Here is a 13,066-nt window from a genome sequence, read left to right on the forward strand (position 1 = left end):
TTTTCATTGATCGGAGCCTTTTCTGACAAGGGTCAAACGGCATCAAATCGCATGCAAACAAAATTCATGTTATGCGAGAAGGAATTCACGTGCGAGTTCATCGTGGTGAAGTCTCTCGCGTATAATGTAATACTCGGATTAGATTTTATGAAGTCTGATTTCGCTTCAATCGAATGCGAACCCGAAAATGTATACGTACGTTTTCGCGGAGGAAGCAAAATTTCGGCGGAAATTTGCACATTGAGAATCGAAGACGTTGAATTATACGTTAAAGCGATATTGAAGAAGCACGCGAGTTTGTTCGAAAACTAGCTCGGTCGCGTCAATAATTATGTTCATAAGATAATTATGAACGACGACAGGCCGTTCCGTAAAAACCCTATCCAGTGCCGGAAGTACATCGGACAAAGGTGAAAGAACACTTACGTGAATTGGAAGAAACGGGCGTGGTACAACGCGCATCCACGCAATACGTGAGTCCACTAGTCGTGGTTGTTAAAAAAATGGGCGATATTCGTTTGTGTTTAGATGCCCGCGAAATTAATAAAAGAATGGCCAGCGAGCACGATCAGCCTCCGACGATCGACGAGATGTTTCGTCGCGTCGGGAGTCGGAAATTTTTCTCGACTTTAGACGTAGCTCAAGCATTTCAGCAGATTCCGTTATCGGAAAAAAGTAAAAAATATACAGGATTTTCTTTCGATAACCTACGTATTCAATCGATTACTGTTCGCGAGCGATTCCGGCAGTAAAATGTGGAAAGTGAAAGGCCGTCAGTGAAAAGAACGGTTGACTCTGAATGACAAAGACAGACTTTATTAAAGTCAAAATTAAAAGGTTACAAGTGTCCAGTGCGGTGATGACGCCACAATGTGAAGAGACGAGCAGTGCAATGAAGCGAAGCGGTCGCCGTGCGCGGATTCGCGAGAATACGTGCGGGAAATCAAAGTCCGAAAGAGATAGCGGTCGTCGTGTGCGGTTCGATCTGCGGATTTGCCGAGAGAATAGAGAAATGTCCAAAAGAATAGCGGTCGTTTGAATATAGCGGTGTAACAAGCGGTCGAATAATGAGTACGGAGCGTAAAGTGCGAGACTTCCCGTGCCCTCTCGCTGGGCTCGTTATATACCGGGCGGATTTTGGGCCCCGTTGCGACGTGGCCCAATTAACTTTGAAATTTGGCGGTGACCTCATGGCGCCACGCATAATTGGCCGCCGATGAGGTCAGGAAATAGCGTTGCGGCGTTTGCCATGCGCACGACCTTTTTCGATCAGCTGATTGGCCATCAGCTGATCGTGACGTATGGGCGCGCATGCCCGACCGTTGCGCGGATTTTGGCGGCGGTTGACAATGTTATTGTCAATTGTTTTTACCGAGCGTTTCTTTGGCACCGAAAAAAATGAGAGATAACTCGAACGGTCGGGTTTTTTGCCGAAAATAGAATTTCGAGAAGTTTCTCGATTCCCGTTGAATTCGGATTTTATAATAGATAAATGCGGATGTTGTTTCTTCGAATTTTTAGACCGTGACAATAATTACGGATTTCGAACATCCCGCCCGCCTCGTCATTACATGACGAAATTTGGGAGTGTGTGCGGATGCGGACAGGTGTCGCGTACTGTGCCATTGACGAGCTATCGATCGTGATGTATGAATGGAATGTGTGACGTAATGAGAAGACACGTGTCGAACAGTTTCGATTAATCTTTCGCGAGAATAAGTAATGCGGTATGGAGTGAAATTTTTACAGTGATGAAAGGAATGAAAAATCGTACATTGTGAAGTGCAATGATCGACGAAGGCTCCCGCAACGATAGTGAGTGAGTGATAGTGAGTGAGTGATAATGAAAGTACACGGTGAAATCGCGGAGCGTGCGACAGACAGCTGACATAGAAAATATACATTATATACAAGCGCCGGGAAGCTCCTTATATTACATATGTACAAAGAAGCGCGAAAACGCTACGCAGGGAGAATAACGCTTGAGACTGCTACCCGTCCGCGGGCGTGTGGGCCTCCTTGACTCCCGGCAGGAGGACGAGCTTTACAATCGGCCGGACGAGTTCCGAAGTGGACGTTCGGACGGTCACCACGCGGACAGTGCCGTCGCTTCCTGGGTGCAACCGGATGATACGCGCGAGAGGCCATCGGGCAGGTGGAGTTGACTCCGAGCGGATGAGGCACAAAGCTCCGACCTCCGGAGCGAGCTCGGCCTTGAGCCATTTTGGACGGGGTGCCAAGGCGTGGATGTACTCCTGGGACCATCGCTGCCAGAAGTGGTCGCGCATTCGCTGGAGGAGTTGCCACCGCGACAACATACTTGGTGAACGTTCGGCCGATGAAGGCTCTGGAATCGCCAGCAGAGGGGCGCCTATAAGAAGATGTCCTGGAGTCAGTGCGGACAGGTCGTCCGGATCGTCAGATAAGGCCTGCAACGGACGAGAGTTCAGACAAGCTTCGATTTGAGCCAGAAGAGTACTCATCTCCTCGAAGGTAAGCGTAGCTTCTCCTATCACCCGTCGCAGGTGATGTTTCGTCGACTTCACCGCCGCCTCCCAGAGTCCTCCAAAGTGCGGGGCGCTAGGCGGGTTGAAGCGCCAGGATATACCCTCTTTGGTGACTGCCTGAGAGATTCGACGGCCGTCGGGAGAAGATGCTCGGAAAAGTTCTCGGAGTTGTCTGTCTGCTCCGATAAAGTTCGTCCCGCAGTCTGAGTACATTTCCTCGCACAGTCCACGGCGGGAAACGAACCTGCGGAAGGCGGCGAGAAAAGCGTCTGAGGAGTAGTCAGACGCTACTTCAAGGTGGATCGCTCTGGAACAAAGGCAAACGAATACAGCTATGAACGCCTTATGCGCTCGATGTCCACGTCCTTTGGATGTACGGATGAATATCGGGCCAGCGTAATCGACTCCCGTTCTCAGGAAGGGACGAGCAGGAGTAACTCGCTCTCGAGGGAGGTCGCCCATGAGAGGCTGCGGAGTGATGGCTCGCCAGCGGGTGCAAGTCACGCATCGGTGCAGGATCCGCTTGACCACGGCTCGACCCTGCGGAACCCAGAAGCGGAGGCGGAGGAGCCCCAGAGTGAGCTGCGTGCCTCCATGCAGCGTCCGGCGGTGGCAGGATTCCACCATGAGCTTAGTGAGCCATGAAGTGGGCGGTGCTATCATGGGGTGTCGTTCATCGAAGGTCAGTATGGCGTGTTTCAGGCGACCACCGACACGCAGGACTCCCTTGTCGTCGATGAAGGGGTGCAGCCTGGCCAGGTGACTGCCGTGAGGCATTGAGCGAGACTCACGCACGGCGGCGAGCTCGGCAGGGTAGTGGACTCCCTGGACGACCCTGAGCCAACGGAGTAGAGCGGAGTCGAGTTCGTCCGGGAGCAGTGCAGTGCTGGGAGAACAGCGAGGAGTTCGGCGCCAACGAAGGCACCAGGCAGAGACACGTAAGAGTCTATGCAGCGTTGAGAACTGGAGGAGGATTTCCGGCTCCGGTCTGTCCTTGCTGGTGGCGACTAATACCGTCATTTTCTTTTCAGGAACGTTTTCCATCGATGTCTGGTCGTGGCTGTCCGGCCATAGCGACTGACCCTTGAGCAGCCAGGCCGGGCCATTCCACCAGAGGGAGTGGTTCAACAGGTCCCTCGGTGCGATCCCTCTGGACGCACAATCGGCGGGATTCTCTTGGCCAGGCACGTGCCTCCATTGAGCTTCGGGGAGCCGCTGCTGGATCAGTGACACTCGGTTGGCCACGTAGGTTTTCCACCGAGACGCGTGGCCCTTGATCCAGTGAAGGACGACTCGGGAGTCGGACCAGAGATATACGGGCGCCGATGGTAGGTCGAGTGAAGACCGGAGGTGCCGTACAAGACCCGTCAGCAAGGATGCAGCGCAAAGTTCTAGCCGTGGGAGCGTCACGGGTTTTATTGGCGCGACCTTGCTTTTAGCCGCCAGCAGGTGAATGGACGTCTCGTCGGCATTCTTCACGCGAAGGTAGACGACCGCCGCGAAACCACGCTCGGACGCGTCGGCGAATCCGTGGATTTCGATCTGCGTGCCCTGGTGGACAGTGCCCAGCCAGCGCCTTATTCGGAGGCGCTCCAGTAAATGGAGTTCGGAGAGGAGGCGCCGCTAGGACTGCGCGTCCTCAATTGGGAGCGGAGTGTCCCAATCCAGCCCTTCCAACCACGCTGATTGGATCAGTATCTTGGCACGGATAATAACAGGGGCGAGCCACCCCAAGGGATCGAATAACCGCGCCGTTTCCGCTAGGACTTGCCTCTTCGTGTACCCCCCAGAGGCTCGAGGCCGGATCGCGAAAGAGAATTCGTCACTGGCGGGATGCCAGCGCAGGCCTAAGGTGGAGTGCACCTCGTTCTCCCAGGAGTGGTGCGCCTGCTGGAGTCGATGATCCGGAGGAACTCCCTCCAGGATTGTCTCGCTATTGGCGGCCCATTTCCGCAGCGGAAACCCGCCCGCCGTGCAAAGCTCTCGGAGTTCCGTCTGCAAGGCGACCGCATCGCGCAAGGTGTCTGATCCCGTAATTACATCATCCATGTAACAGTCACGGCGCAGAGCGGCTGCCCCCTTCGGGCCCCGCGCTTCTTCGTCGGCTGCTAATTGGCGAAGTGTGCGGACGGCGAGGAACGGAGCGCAGGCGAGCCCGTAGGTCACGGTGTTCAGCTCGAATTCTTGGACCTTGTCGGAAGCCCCTGAGTGCCAGAGTATCCGCTGGAAGCGGCGATCTTCCGGATGGACGAGTATTTGCCGGAACATCTTTTCGATATCGGTGACGAATACGAAGCGGTGCCGGCGCCAGCGGAGAAGGACGTCAGCTAATGCTGGCAGTAAGTTGGCGCCGATAAACAGATGCTGGTTGAGGGAGTCTCCGGAGCTGGTGCGTTGTGACCCGTTGAAGACAACGCGGAGCTTAGTACTGGAGCTGGACTGGCGGAGGATTCCATGGTGAGGCAAGTAACATTCAGCGTTGCCGACCGTATGCACAGGACTCATATGTTTCAGGTCCTCATATTCCTGCATGAATTCTCGATACCGAACTCCGAATTCAGGATCTTTCTTGCACCGACGATCCATAGCGTTCAAGAGGCTTCCGGCTGGTTTTCGCGTCTCATCCAGTGACGTTGGCAAGGAAGAAAATGGGAGACGTACGACGTATCTTCCTGAGGCTGTCCGCTGGTGAGTAAGAGTGAAGAAGGTTTCACACTCCTCTTCCTCTGGCGTGGATGCAACCGGGGGAGACGATTCTCTCTCCTGTTCCCAAAAGTTGTGCACAAGCTGATTTAATTCTTGATCCACAGTGCACTGCAGGGAGCTGCGGAGACCTTGGAAGGACGCCGAGCGGGACCCTCCTGACAGAATCCATCCCAAGGCAGTTTTTTGGGCGAGGGGTTCTTGGGGACCACCCTTGCGAAGGCCGACTTCCAGGATGATCGAGTAAACTTCGGCGCCCAACAATAACTCGACCGGGTCGCGCTCCTGATACCTGGGGTCGGCGAGTTCAAGACCACGGGCATGAGGCCAGGAGGCGAGGTTGGTTACCGCCGGACCCTGATACGCCGACAGGCGGGGTAGCACGAAGGCGACGGCCTTAAGCTTGGCTCCTGTGATCGGCGAGGAGAGATCGAGCGACACCCTGCCGCGGGTTGACCCGGATCGAGCTCCGCCGATGCCGATGATTGACACTGAGGAGCTGGAGCGGGGAAGCCTCAGGCGCTGGACCAGCGCCTCGGAGATGATTGACACCTCGGAGCCTTGATCGAGCATCGCTCGAACTGGATGAAGATCCCCGGAGCGATCAGTGATGTGCACACGGGCGGTCGCGAGGAGGATCGCCTTGCGGTCAGATGCGGAGTGCATCGCGGATAGAGCGGTTGCTTCGTTGGACGAGGACGAAACATACGCGTCGTGCAGCGTAGTGTGGTGCTTGTTCTTGCACGTCAGACAGGTCCTTACAGACTGACATTTGGAAATTAAGTGATTCCCGAGGCAGTTATAGCACAGTCTGCCCTGTTCCACAAAGGACCTTCGGTCAATCGCAGGCTTGGCCTTGAATTCGTTACAGTGCATGAGCGCGTGCTTTCCCTGACACAGTGCGCACTTCAAGTGGTCGGATCCGGTCTTCGCGTGGTGGGCCTTTGCGGTTCGCGACGGACTTTCGGAGCTCTTCAGCGGTGATCTCGGCTTGGCGGCATTTAGTGTAAGAATGCGCTTGGCGATGAAGTCGACAAGAGTGTCGTGATCCGGCGGATCAGCGGAGTCGCAGGTAGAGGACTCCCATTCCATCCGTGTACGCGAGTCAAAAAGCTCGATAGCGAGGAAATTAAGGAGATCCATGCCATGGGAGTTGATGGGCCTCCCTATACTCTCCTGTGCGTTTACCGCGGTCATAACGGCGTTATGGATGCGACCGAGTTCCTCCGCGGATTCGCATTTCATTTTGGGAACCGAGGTGAACGCAGCGAAATTAGAACGGATGAGCTCTCTTTTATTCTCGAAGTGTTTGCACAGAACCGACCAAGCGCGATGATAATTGTCACCGGTCACTGTTAATGACTTGATTAATTTTTCAGCGGCCCCTTTGACGCAAGACCGGAGGTAGTGAAAGCGCTCGATGTCGGAGACTGACGCATTCCCCCCGATAACCGATAGGAAGAGATCGCGGAAGGACGGCCACTCCTCGTACGATCCCGAAAACGTCGGAAGCTTGATGCGCGGCAGCGAGGTTTTAGGAGCCTGTTCCTGATTCGGCTCGCCTTTAGCCTCGACGGACGCCTCGCCCTTGAGCTTTTCCGCGTAGCCGGTCAACGTGCTACGTTGCGTCACGTAAGTATTCTCCGCGACTTCGATAAAATTGGATACAGCGTACTCACTGTCCTGATACCGGTCTTTCAGCGCTGCTCGAACGAGCTCATGCTGGGCCTCCATTTTCTGCCAGAGGTTGTCCAGGATACTGATGCGGGCTTGGATGGCGTCGCGGGTGATGTTGCTCACGCCCATCTTCCGAAGATTGTCCACGGCGCGGGAGATCCGACCGTGGATGTCGTGCTGTGCCTCCAGCAATACCTTAACGTCTGTACTCATGCTCAATGTTCTTGTGTTTTCAGAGTTCACTGCACGCCACAAACTGCACGACACTGAGAGGATCACTCACGAAACAGCGGACGCGGATGATGATAATACTCCGGCTCGAAGGACCAGAAATGTTCGCGAGCGATTCCGGCGGTAAAATGTGGAAAGTGAAAGGCCGTCAGTGAAAAGAACGGTTGACTCTGAATGACAAAGACAGACTTTATTAAAGTCAAAATTAAAAGGTTACAAGTGTCCAGTGCGGTGATGACGCCACAATGTGAAGAGACGAGCAGTGCAATGAAGCGAAGCGGTCGCCGTGCGCGGATTCGCGAGAATACGTGCGGGAAATCAAAGTCCGAAAGAGATAGCGGTCGTCGTGTGCGGTTCGATCTGCGGATTTGCCGAGAGAATAGAGAAATGTCCAAAAGAATAGCGGTCGTTTGAATATAGCGGTGTAACAAGCGGTCGAATAATGAGTACGGAGCGTAAAGTGCGAGACTTCCCGTGCCCTCTCGCTGGGCTCGTTATATACCGGGCGGATTTTGGGCCCCGTTGCGACGTGGCCCAATTAACTTTGAAATTTGGCGGTGACCTCATGGCGCCACGCATAATTGGCCGCCGATGAGGTCAGGAAATAGCGTTGCGGCGTTTGCCATGCGCACGACCTTTTTCGATCAGCTGATTGGCCATCAGCTGATCGTGACGTATGGGCGCGCATGCCCGACCGTTGCGCGGATTTTGGCGGCGGTTGACAATGTTATTGTCAATTGTTTTTACCGAGCGTTTCTTTGGCACCGAAAAAAATGAGAGATAACTCGAACGGTCGGGTTTTTTGCCGAAAATAGAATTTCGAGAAGTTTCTCGATTCCCGTTGAATTCGGATTTTATAATAGATAAATGCGGATGTTGTTTCTTCGAATTTTTAGACCGCGACAATAATTACGGATTTCGAACAATTACCGTTCGGTCTTAAAACATCAGGATCCGCGTTCACCCGAGCGATGCAGAAAACGCTCGGAACGCAATGCGACGCGTTTACTATCGTGTATTTTGGATGACATACTAATCGCGTCAGACACAATGGAGGAGCACGCGTTCCACATCGATTTAATACTCGGAAAATTAGCCGAAGCGGGTTTCCGTTTGAACAGAGAAAAATGCGAGTTTTTCCGGCCGCAGATAAAATTCCTCGGGCATACGTTTGATGAGATCAAAGCGGAGATGAACCGGGAGACGAAAGCGGCGATAGAAAATTTTGCCATACCGAAAAATAAAAAGGGCGTTTTTAGGCTTGGGTAAATTTGGATAGAAGATTCGTAAAAAATTTAGCGGAACTCACGAAACCGCTCGAGAAACTCTTGCGAAAGAACGTAAAATTCGAGTAGATCGAGGAGGCGAACAACGCGTTCGAAAATGTGAAAAAAGCGTTCAGAGAGGCACCGAGTCTTTTTATAATAAAACCAGACCGAAGATTCGGGCTGTACGTCGATGCATCCAAATACGGGCTCGGCGCGAAATTATATCAGTATGACGAGGAAAAGCCGGGAATAGAGTACGTGGTGGCGTATGCCAGCAGAAGTTTGAAAAAGGCCGAGTTGAATTACACCATCACGGAACTCGAGTGTCTCGCGCTGGTGTAGGCGTTGCGCAAATGGCACGCTAATTTGCTAGGCAGACACGTCAGGGTTCACACTGATCACCGAGCTTTGAAATTTCTGTCAGCATGCGCGGATGACAGTTCGCGTATCGCGCGATGGTTAGCGTTTCTTGCCGAATTTGATTTAGAAATAAAACATATTCCCAGAAAGGAAAACGTCGAGGGGGATACCTTGTCCCGACGCAATATAAATAACGGATATGTTAAAAAAGAGAGCGCGATAAAAAGGATAGCGGCGATTCGACAGCCGAGAGACGACAGAGACACGTCCGAATGGGTCGATATGATAAAATTCGCACAAGCGTCCGACGAAAATTTACAGCGCCGTAAACAAACAGATCCCGCATGTCACGAGAGGAACGAGCTAATCAGAGTACGCGCGGAAAGGAGAGACCGAATCCTAATTCCCGAATCTATAAAATGGCAGCTAGTACAAAAGATGCATGAATATATTTACTACATTTCGGTACTGACAAGACGACCGATTTCGCAAAAAGATTTTTCGATATGAAAAATCTTGACAGAGTTGCGAGAGACGTCGTGGCGTCGTGCGATATTTGCCAAGCATCTAAGTTTTATACACGACCTACGAGAGGAACGGAATATTACAAGTTACCGGAAGAGCCCGGAATAGTCGTATCGTTAGATATTTTTGGACCTCTATCACAAACGCCTCGAGGTAACAAATACGTACTCGTAGCGATGGATCAATTTTCCAAGTTGACTAATTTATACGCGATGCAAAACCAAAAACTAGACGCGATAATAGACGCGTTAGAAACACGACATTTCCCGAAAAACGGAATTTCGAGCGAAATACTAACGGATAACGGGGGTTAGTTTGTGACAAATCGATGGAGAGATTTTGCCGCGAATAATGGGTTCTCGATCCGAAAAACTTCGCCTTACAACCCACAGAGCAATCCGATGGAACGGGTAATGCGCGAATTAGGAAGGATCGTGTATACGCGCATGATCGCCACACGACCTGGGATAAAGTCATTCCCAGAGCCGAAGCCACTATCAATTCAACTACTCACAGAAGCACAGAGTGCGTTCCTTTTGACATCCTGAGTTACAGGGTTTCATCGATCCACGCTTGAGGCCAGTCGAGATCGACGAAACCGAGGAGGGACAACGCCGAGCACTCCAGCTTCGAATTAGACGAGCAGCTAGAACGAAGAGCTGCGCAAAGGAAGAAGCAGACGGATAAGCATGGTGAAGCGCCAGTCTACCAATCAGGCACGAGAGTGTGAGTGAAAACTCACCGGAAGAGCGACGCTGGTCGCCGACTCGCAAAGAAAATCCACCTCGTGTACGACGGGCCGTACCGCATCCGCGAAGAAATCCGACGGAACGCATACACCGTCGAGGACGACAACGGAGAAATGGTGGGAGTTTTTAACTCTCGTCAGCTTAAGCCGCATCGGGAAGCCAGATTACACCCTACGATCCAGATCAACATGATAAAGGTCGAGGAAATGGTTAACATGACGCCGATGACGACTATTTACGAATTTTGCCGATCATTAACGGACAGAGTTCACGCAATCCGCGAGGACCAGGAGATCCGCGTGACAGAGTGCGGTATGCAGATAAAAGTCAAGGAGCAGCCGGAAATCACAAAAATAAAAATAGAGCCAAGTAGTGAGACTATGTCAGTTCTAACTCAGGTCCTCTCAGGGGGAGGGTGAGGCGCGAGGGGAACCGCGGTGCGGGGGGGAGTGACGTCACGCGCGGGGAAGGAGGAACCGCGGCGCGCGGTGGGTGACGTCACTCGCGAGGAAGGGGGATCCGCGGCGCGACTGATGGACGAGGGGGTCCGCGAAGTGAAGGGAGATCCAAGGCGCGAGCGATGGGCGAGGGGGTCCGCGAGGTGAAGGGGGATCCGCGGCGCGAGCGATGGGCGAGGGGGTCCGCGCAGTGAAGGGGGATCCGCGGCGCGAGCGATGGACGTGGTGGTCCGCGCGGCGAAAGGGGATCAGCGGAGAAAGAAGACGGTGGTGTGAGAAGGACAGCGCTACGTATGAGAAAAGGACAGTGCAAAGTGTGTGTGAAGAGGACAGTGCTACGAGTGCAATAAGGATGGCGTTAACGTGGGACAAGGACGACGCATAGGTGGGAGAAGGACGATGCAAAGGTAAGTGAACAACGAGTATATTCTAAGCGAAAGAGAGAAAACGATAATATCGAGAATAACAACGCGTGCGAGAAAGAACAATAGCGCAACGCGAGTGAGAGAGAACGCATATGAAAGAGAGAACGATAGCGCCAAGACGACGTGTACAAGAGAGAGAACGATAATATCGCGAGACTTACAATTAGTGCGCGCGCGAAAGAAAGAATGATAATATCGCGAAGACTTACAACTAGCGCGTGCGAGAAAGAACGATAGCGCGAAGACTTACAACTAGCGCGTGCGAGAGAGAACAATAGCACGAAGATGACGCGTGCAAGAGAGAACGATAATATCGCGAGACTTACAACTAACGAGTATGATAGAGATAGCGATACTTAAAACTAGCGCGAAAGAGACGCAAGAGAGACGCAAGGATGGGAATGCATGGAGAGGCGCATAAATAATTAGATTTTTTAAACCAAAATATAAAATATAAATTTATTTCAAAATGTGTGTATTTTACAATTTTGTGTGTGTATGTGTGTGTGTGTGTGTGTGTGTGTGTGTACTTAAAAATAAGAATAATATAATATAATAATAAAATAATAAAAATAATTTGGTGGTGCGGGGGGGGGGTGGAGCCAGGTGAGTGGGCCGCTCCTGTAACAGAAAAAAAAAATATATATATATATACAGCGTGTCCCAAAAGTATGGACACACCTGATTTTCTTGGAAAATAAGCGTGCTAGAAAAAAACGTCAATAACAAAAGTTTCGGGAAATCAAACGATGCATCTAAGAGTGACCTTGAGTATGACCTTGAGCTTGACCTTCAAGGTTATTTGAAGGTCAAAGTGTTTTTTTTAATGGGAACCCCTATTTTTGATTGTATATTCTTATAGCTGACCTCGAGAGCTTTCCAAAACACAATAATAAAATATTTTTCCCTCCAGCATTTATCGAGTTATGAAGCTTCAAATCATTTCTTAATTTTACATAAACCGTAAAATATCTTGTAAAATATTCACTTTTCGATTATTTTACCTTAATACTTTTATGTACAAAATAATGAGAGGAATCAATTGGTGTAAAGAAAACATACAGTTGTTTTTAAGAAAAAATATGGAATTGTTAATTGCAAATTACATATTTTTTCTTAAAACAACTATATATTTTCTTTCACCAATTGATTCCTCTCATTATTTTGTACATAAAAGTATTAAGGTAAAATAATCGAAAAGTGAGTATTTTACAAGATATTTTACGGTTTATGTAAAATTAAGAAATGATTTGAAGCCTCATAACTCGATAAATGCTTGAGGGAAAAATATTTTATTATAGTGTTTTGGAAAGCTCTCGAGGTCAGCTGTAAGAATATACAATCAAAAATAGGGGTTCCTATAAAAAAAAACACTTTGACCTTCAAATAACCTTGAAGATCAAGCTCAAGGTCAAACTCAAGGTCACTGTTAGATGCACCGTTTGATTTTCCGAAACTTTTGTTATTGATGTTTTTTTCTAGCACGCTTATTTTCCAAGAAAATCAGGTGTGTCCATACTTTTGGGACACGCTGTATATATATATATATAGTTATAATAAGATTTATAAAAATACTTACATCTGTGCTCCCCATTCTGTACACCATTGGGTGCCCGAATCTCCCCGGGCACCCAAATCTCCTCCTCCATATAGGGCTCTTTCCCGAAGAGCCGCCTTAGGTCGAAAACATCCTCCTCATCTGGAGGACTTTCCGGGGCGTCACCCCACATGAAGGAGAGGTCGTTTCTCCTCCACCGCCACTCCGCCCGCACCCATTGCCGGTGCTTTATATTTACAAAGTCGGGTATCCGGACTTCAGATAGGGACTACAAAATAAAAAATATAAGTATTATGTACAATAGATGTACAATTTTTTTTATAAATTATTCGCAAAATCAATACTCACATTCCAGTGAAATGCTAACTTCACTAGCAGGACACACAGCAGGTCCGAGAAAGCCTGCTTCCACCCCGGGCAATTTTCCATGATATACTCCATTGTTAAAAAGCAAACTTGCGATACACTCGACTCGCGCACCAGTTAGAACTTTATGAAGCGGCAACGAGGTCCCGGCACGAGGTTTTATAATAGAGATGTCGCATTATCACCATGCCAAAAACGCGTCGTAAGACAAAAGTACACCCGGTCCCATGCAACTCAGC

At 50.4% G+C, this 13,066-nt stretch overlaps 1 protein-coding gene and 1 long non-coding RNA gene across 2 annotated transcripts; one reads left to right on the forward strand and one right to left on the reverse strand.

Annotated features, from left to right (window-relative positions):
* Positions 1–1,991: 1,991 nt before the first annotated feature.
* On the reverse strand, positions 1,992–4,775 carry LOC105248410. The gene is made up of 2 exons (XM_025411819.1): positions 4,279–4,775; positions 1,992–4,083 (listed from the first exon to the last, which is right to left on the reverse strand). Exons 1-2 carry the CDS (start codon positions 4,773–4,775, stop codon positions 1,992–1,994), a joined length of 2,589 nt encoding a protein of 862 aa, XP_025267604.1.
* Positions 4,776–4,852: 77 nt separating this feature from the next.
* Positions 4,853–5,533, forward strand: LOC112639030. The gene is made up of 3 exons (XR_003123259.1): positions 4,853–4,964; positions 5,022–5,195; positions 5,318–5,533. It is a non-coding gene; the product is annotated as an uncharacterized LOC112639030 (long non-coding RNA).
* Positions 5,534–13,066: the final 7,533 nt, after the last annotated feature.

The sequence above is a fragment of the Camponotus floridanus genome, unplaced genomic scaffold, assembly GCF_003227725.1.
Source record: "Camponotus floridanus strain SB8 unplaced genomic scaffold, Cflo_v7.5 scaffold430, whole genome shotgun sequence".
In the NCBI taxonomy this organism is placed as follows: domain Eukaryota; kingdom Metazoa; phylum Arthropoda; class Insecta; order Hymenoptera; family Formicidae; genus Camponotus; species Camponotus floridanus.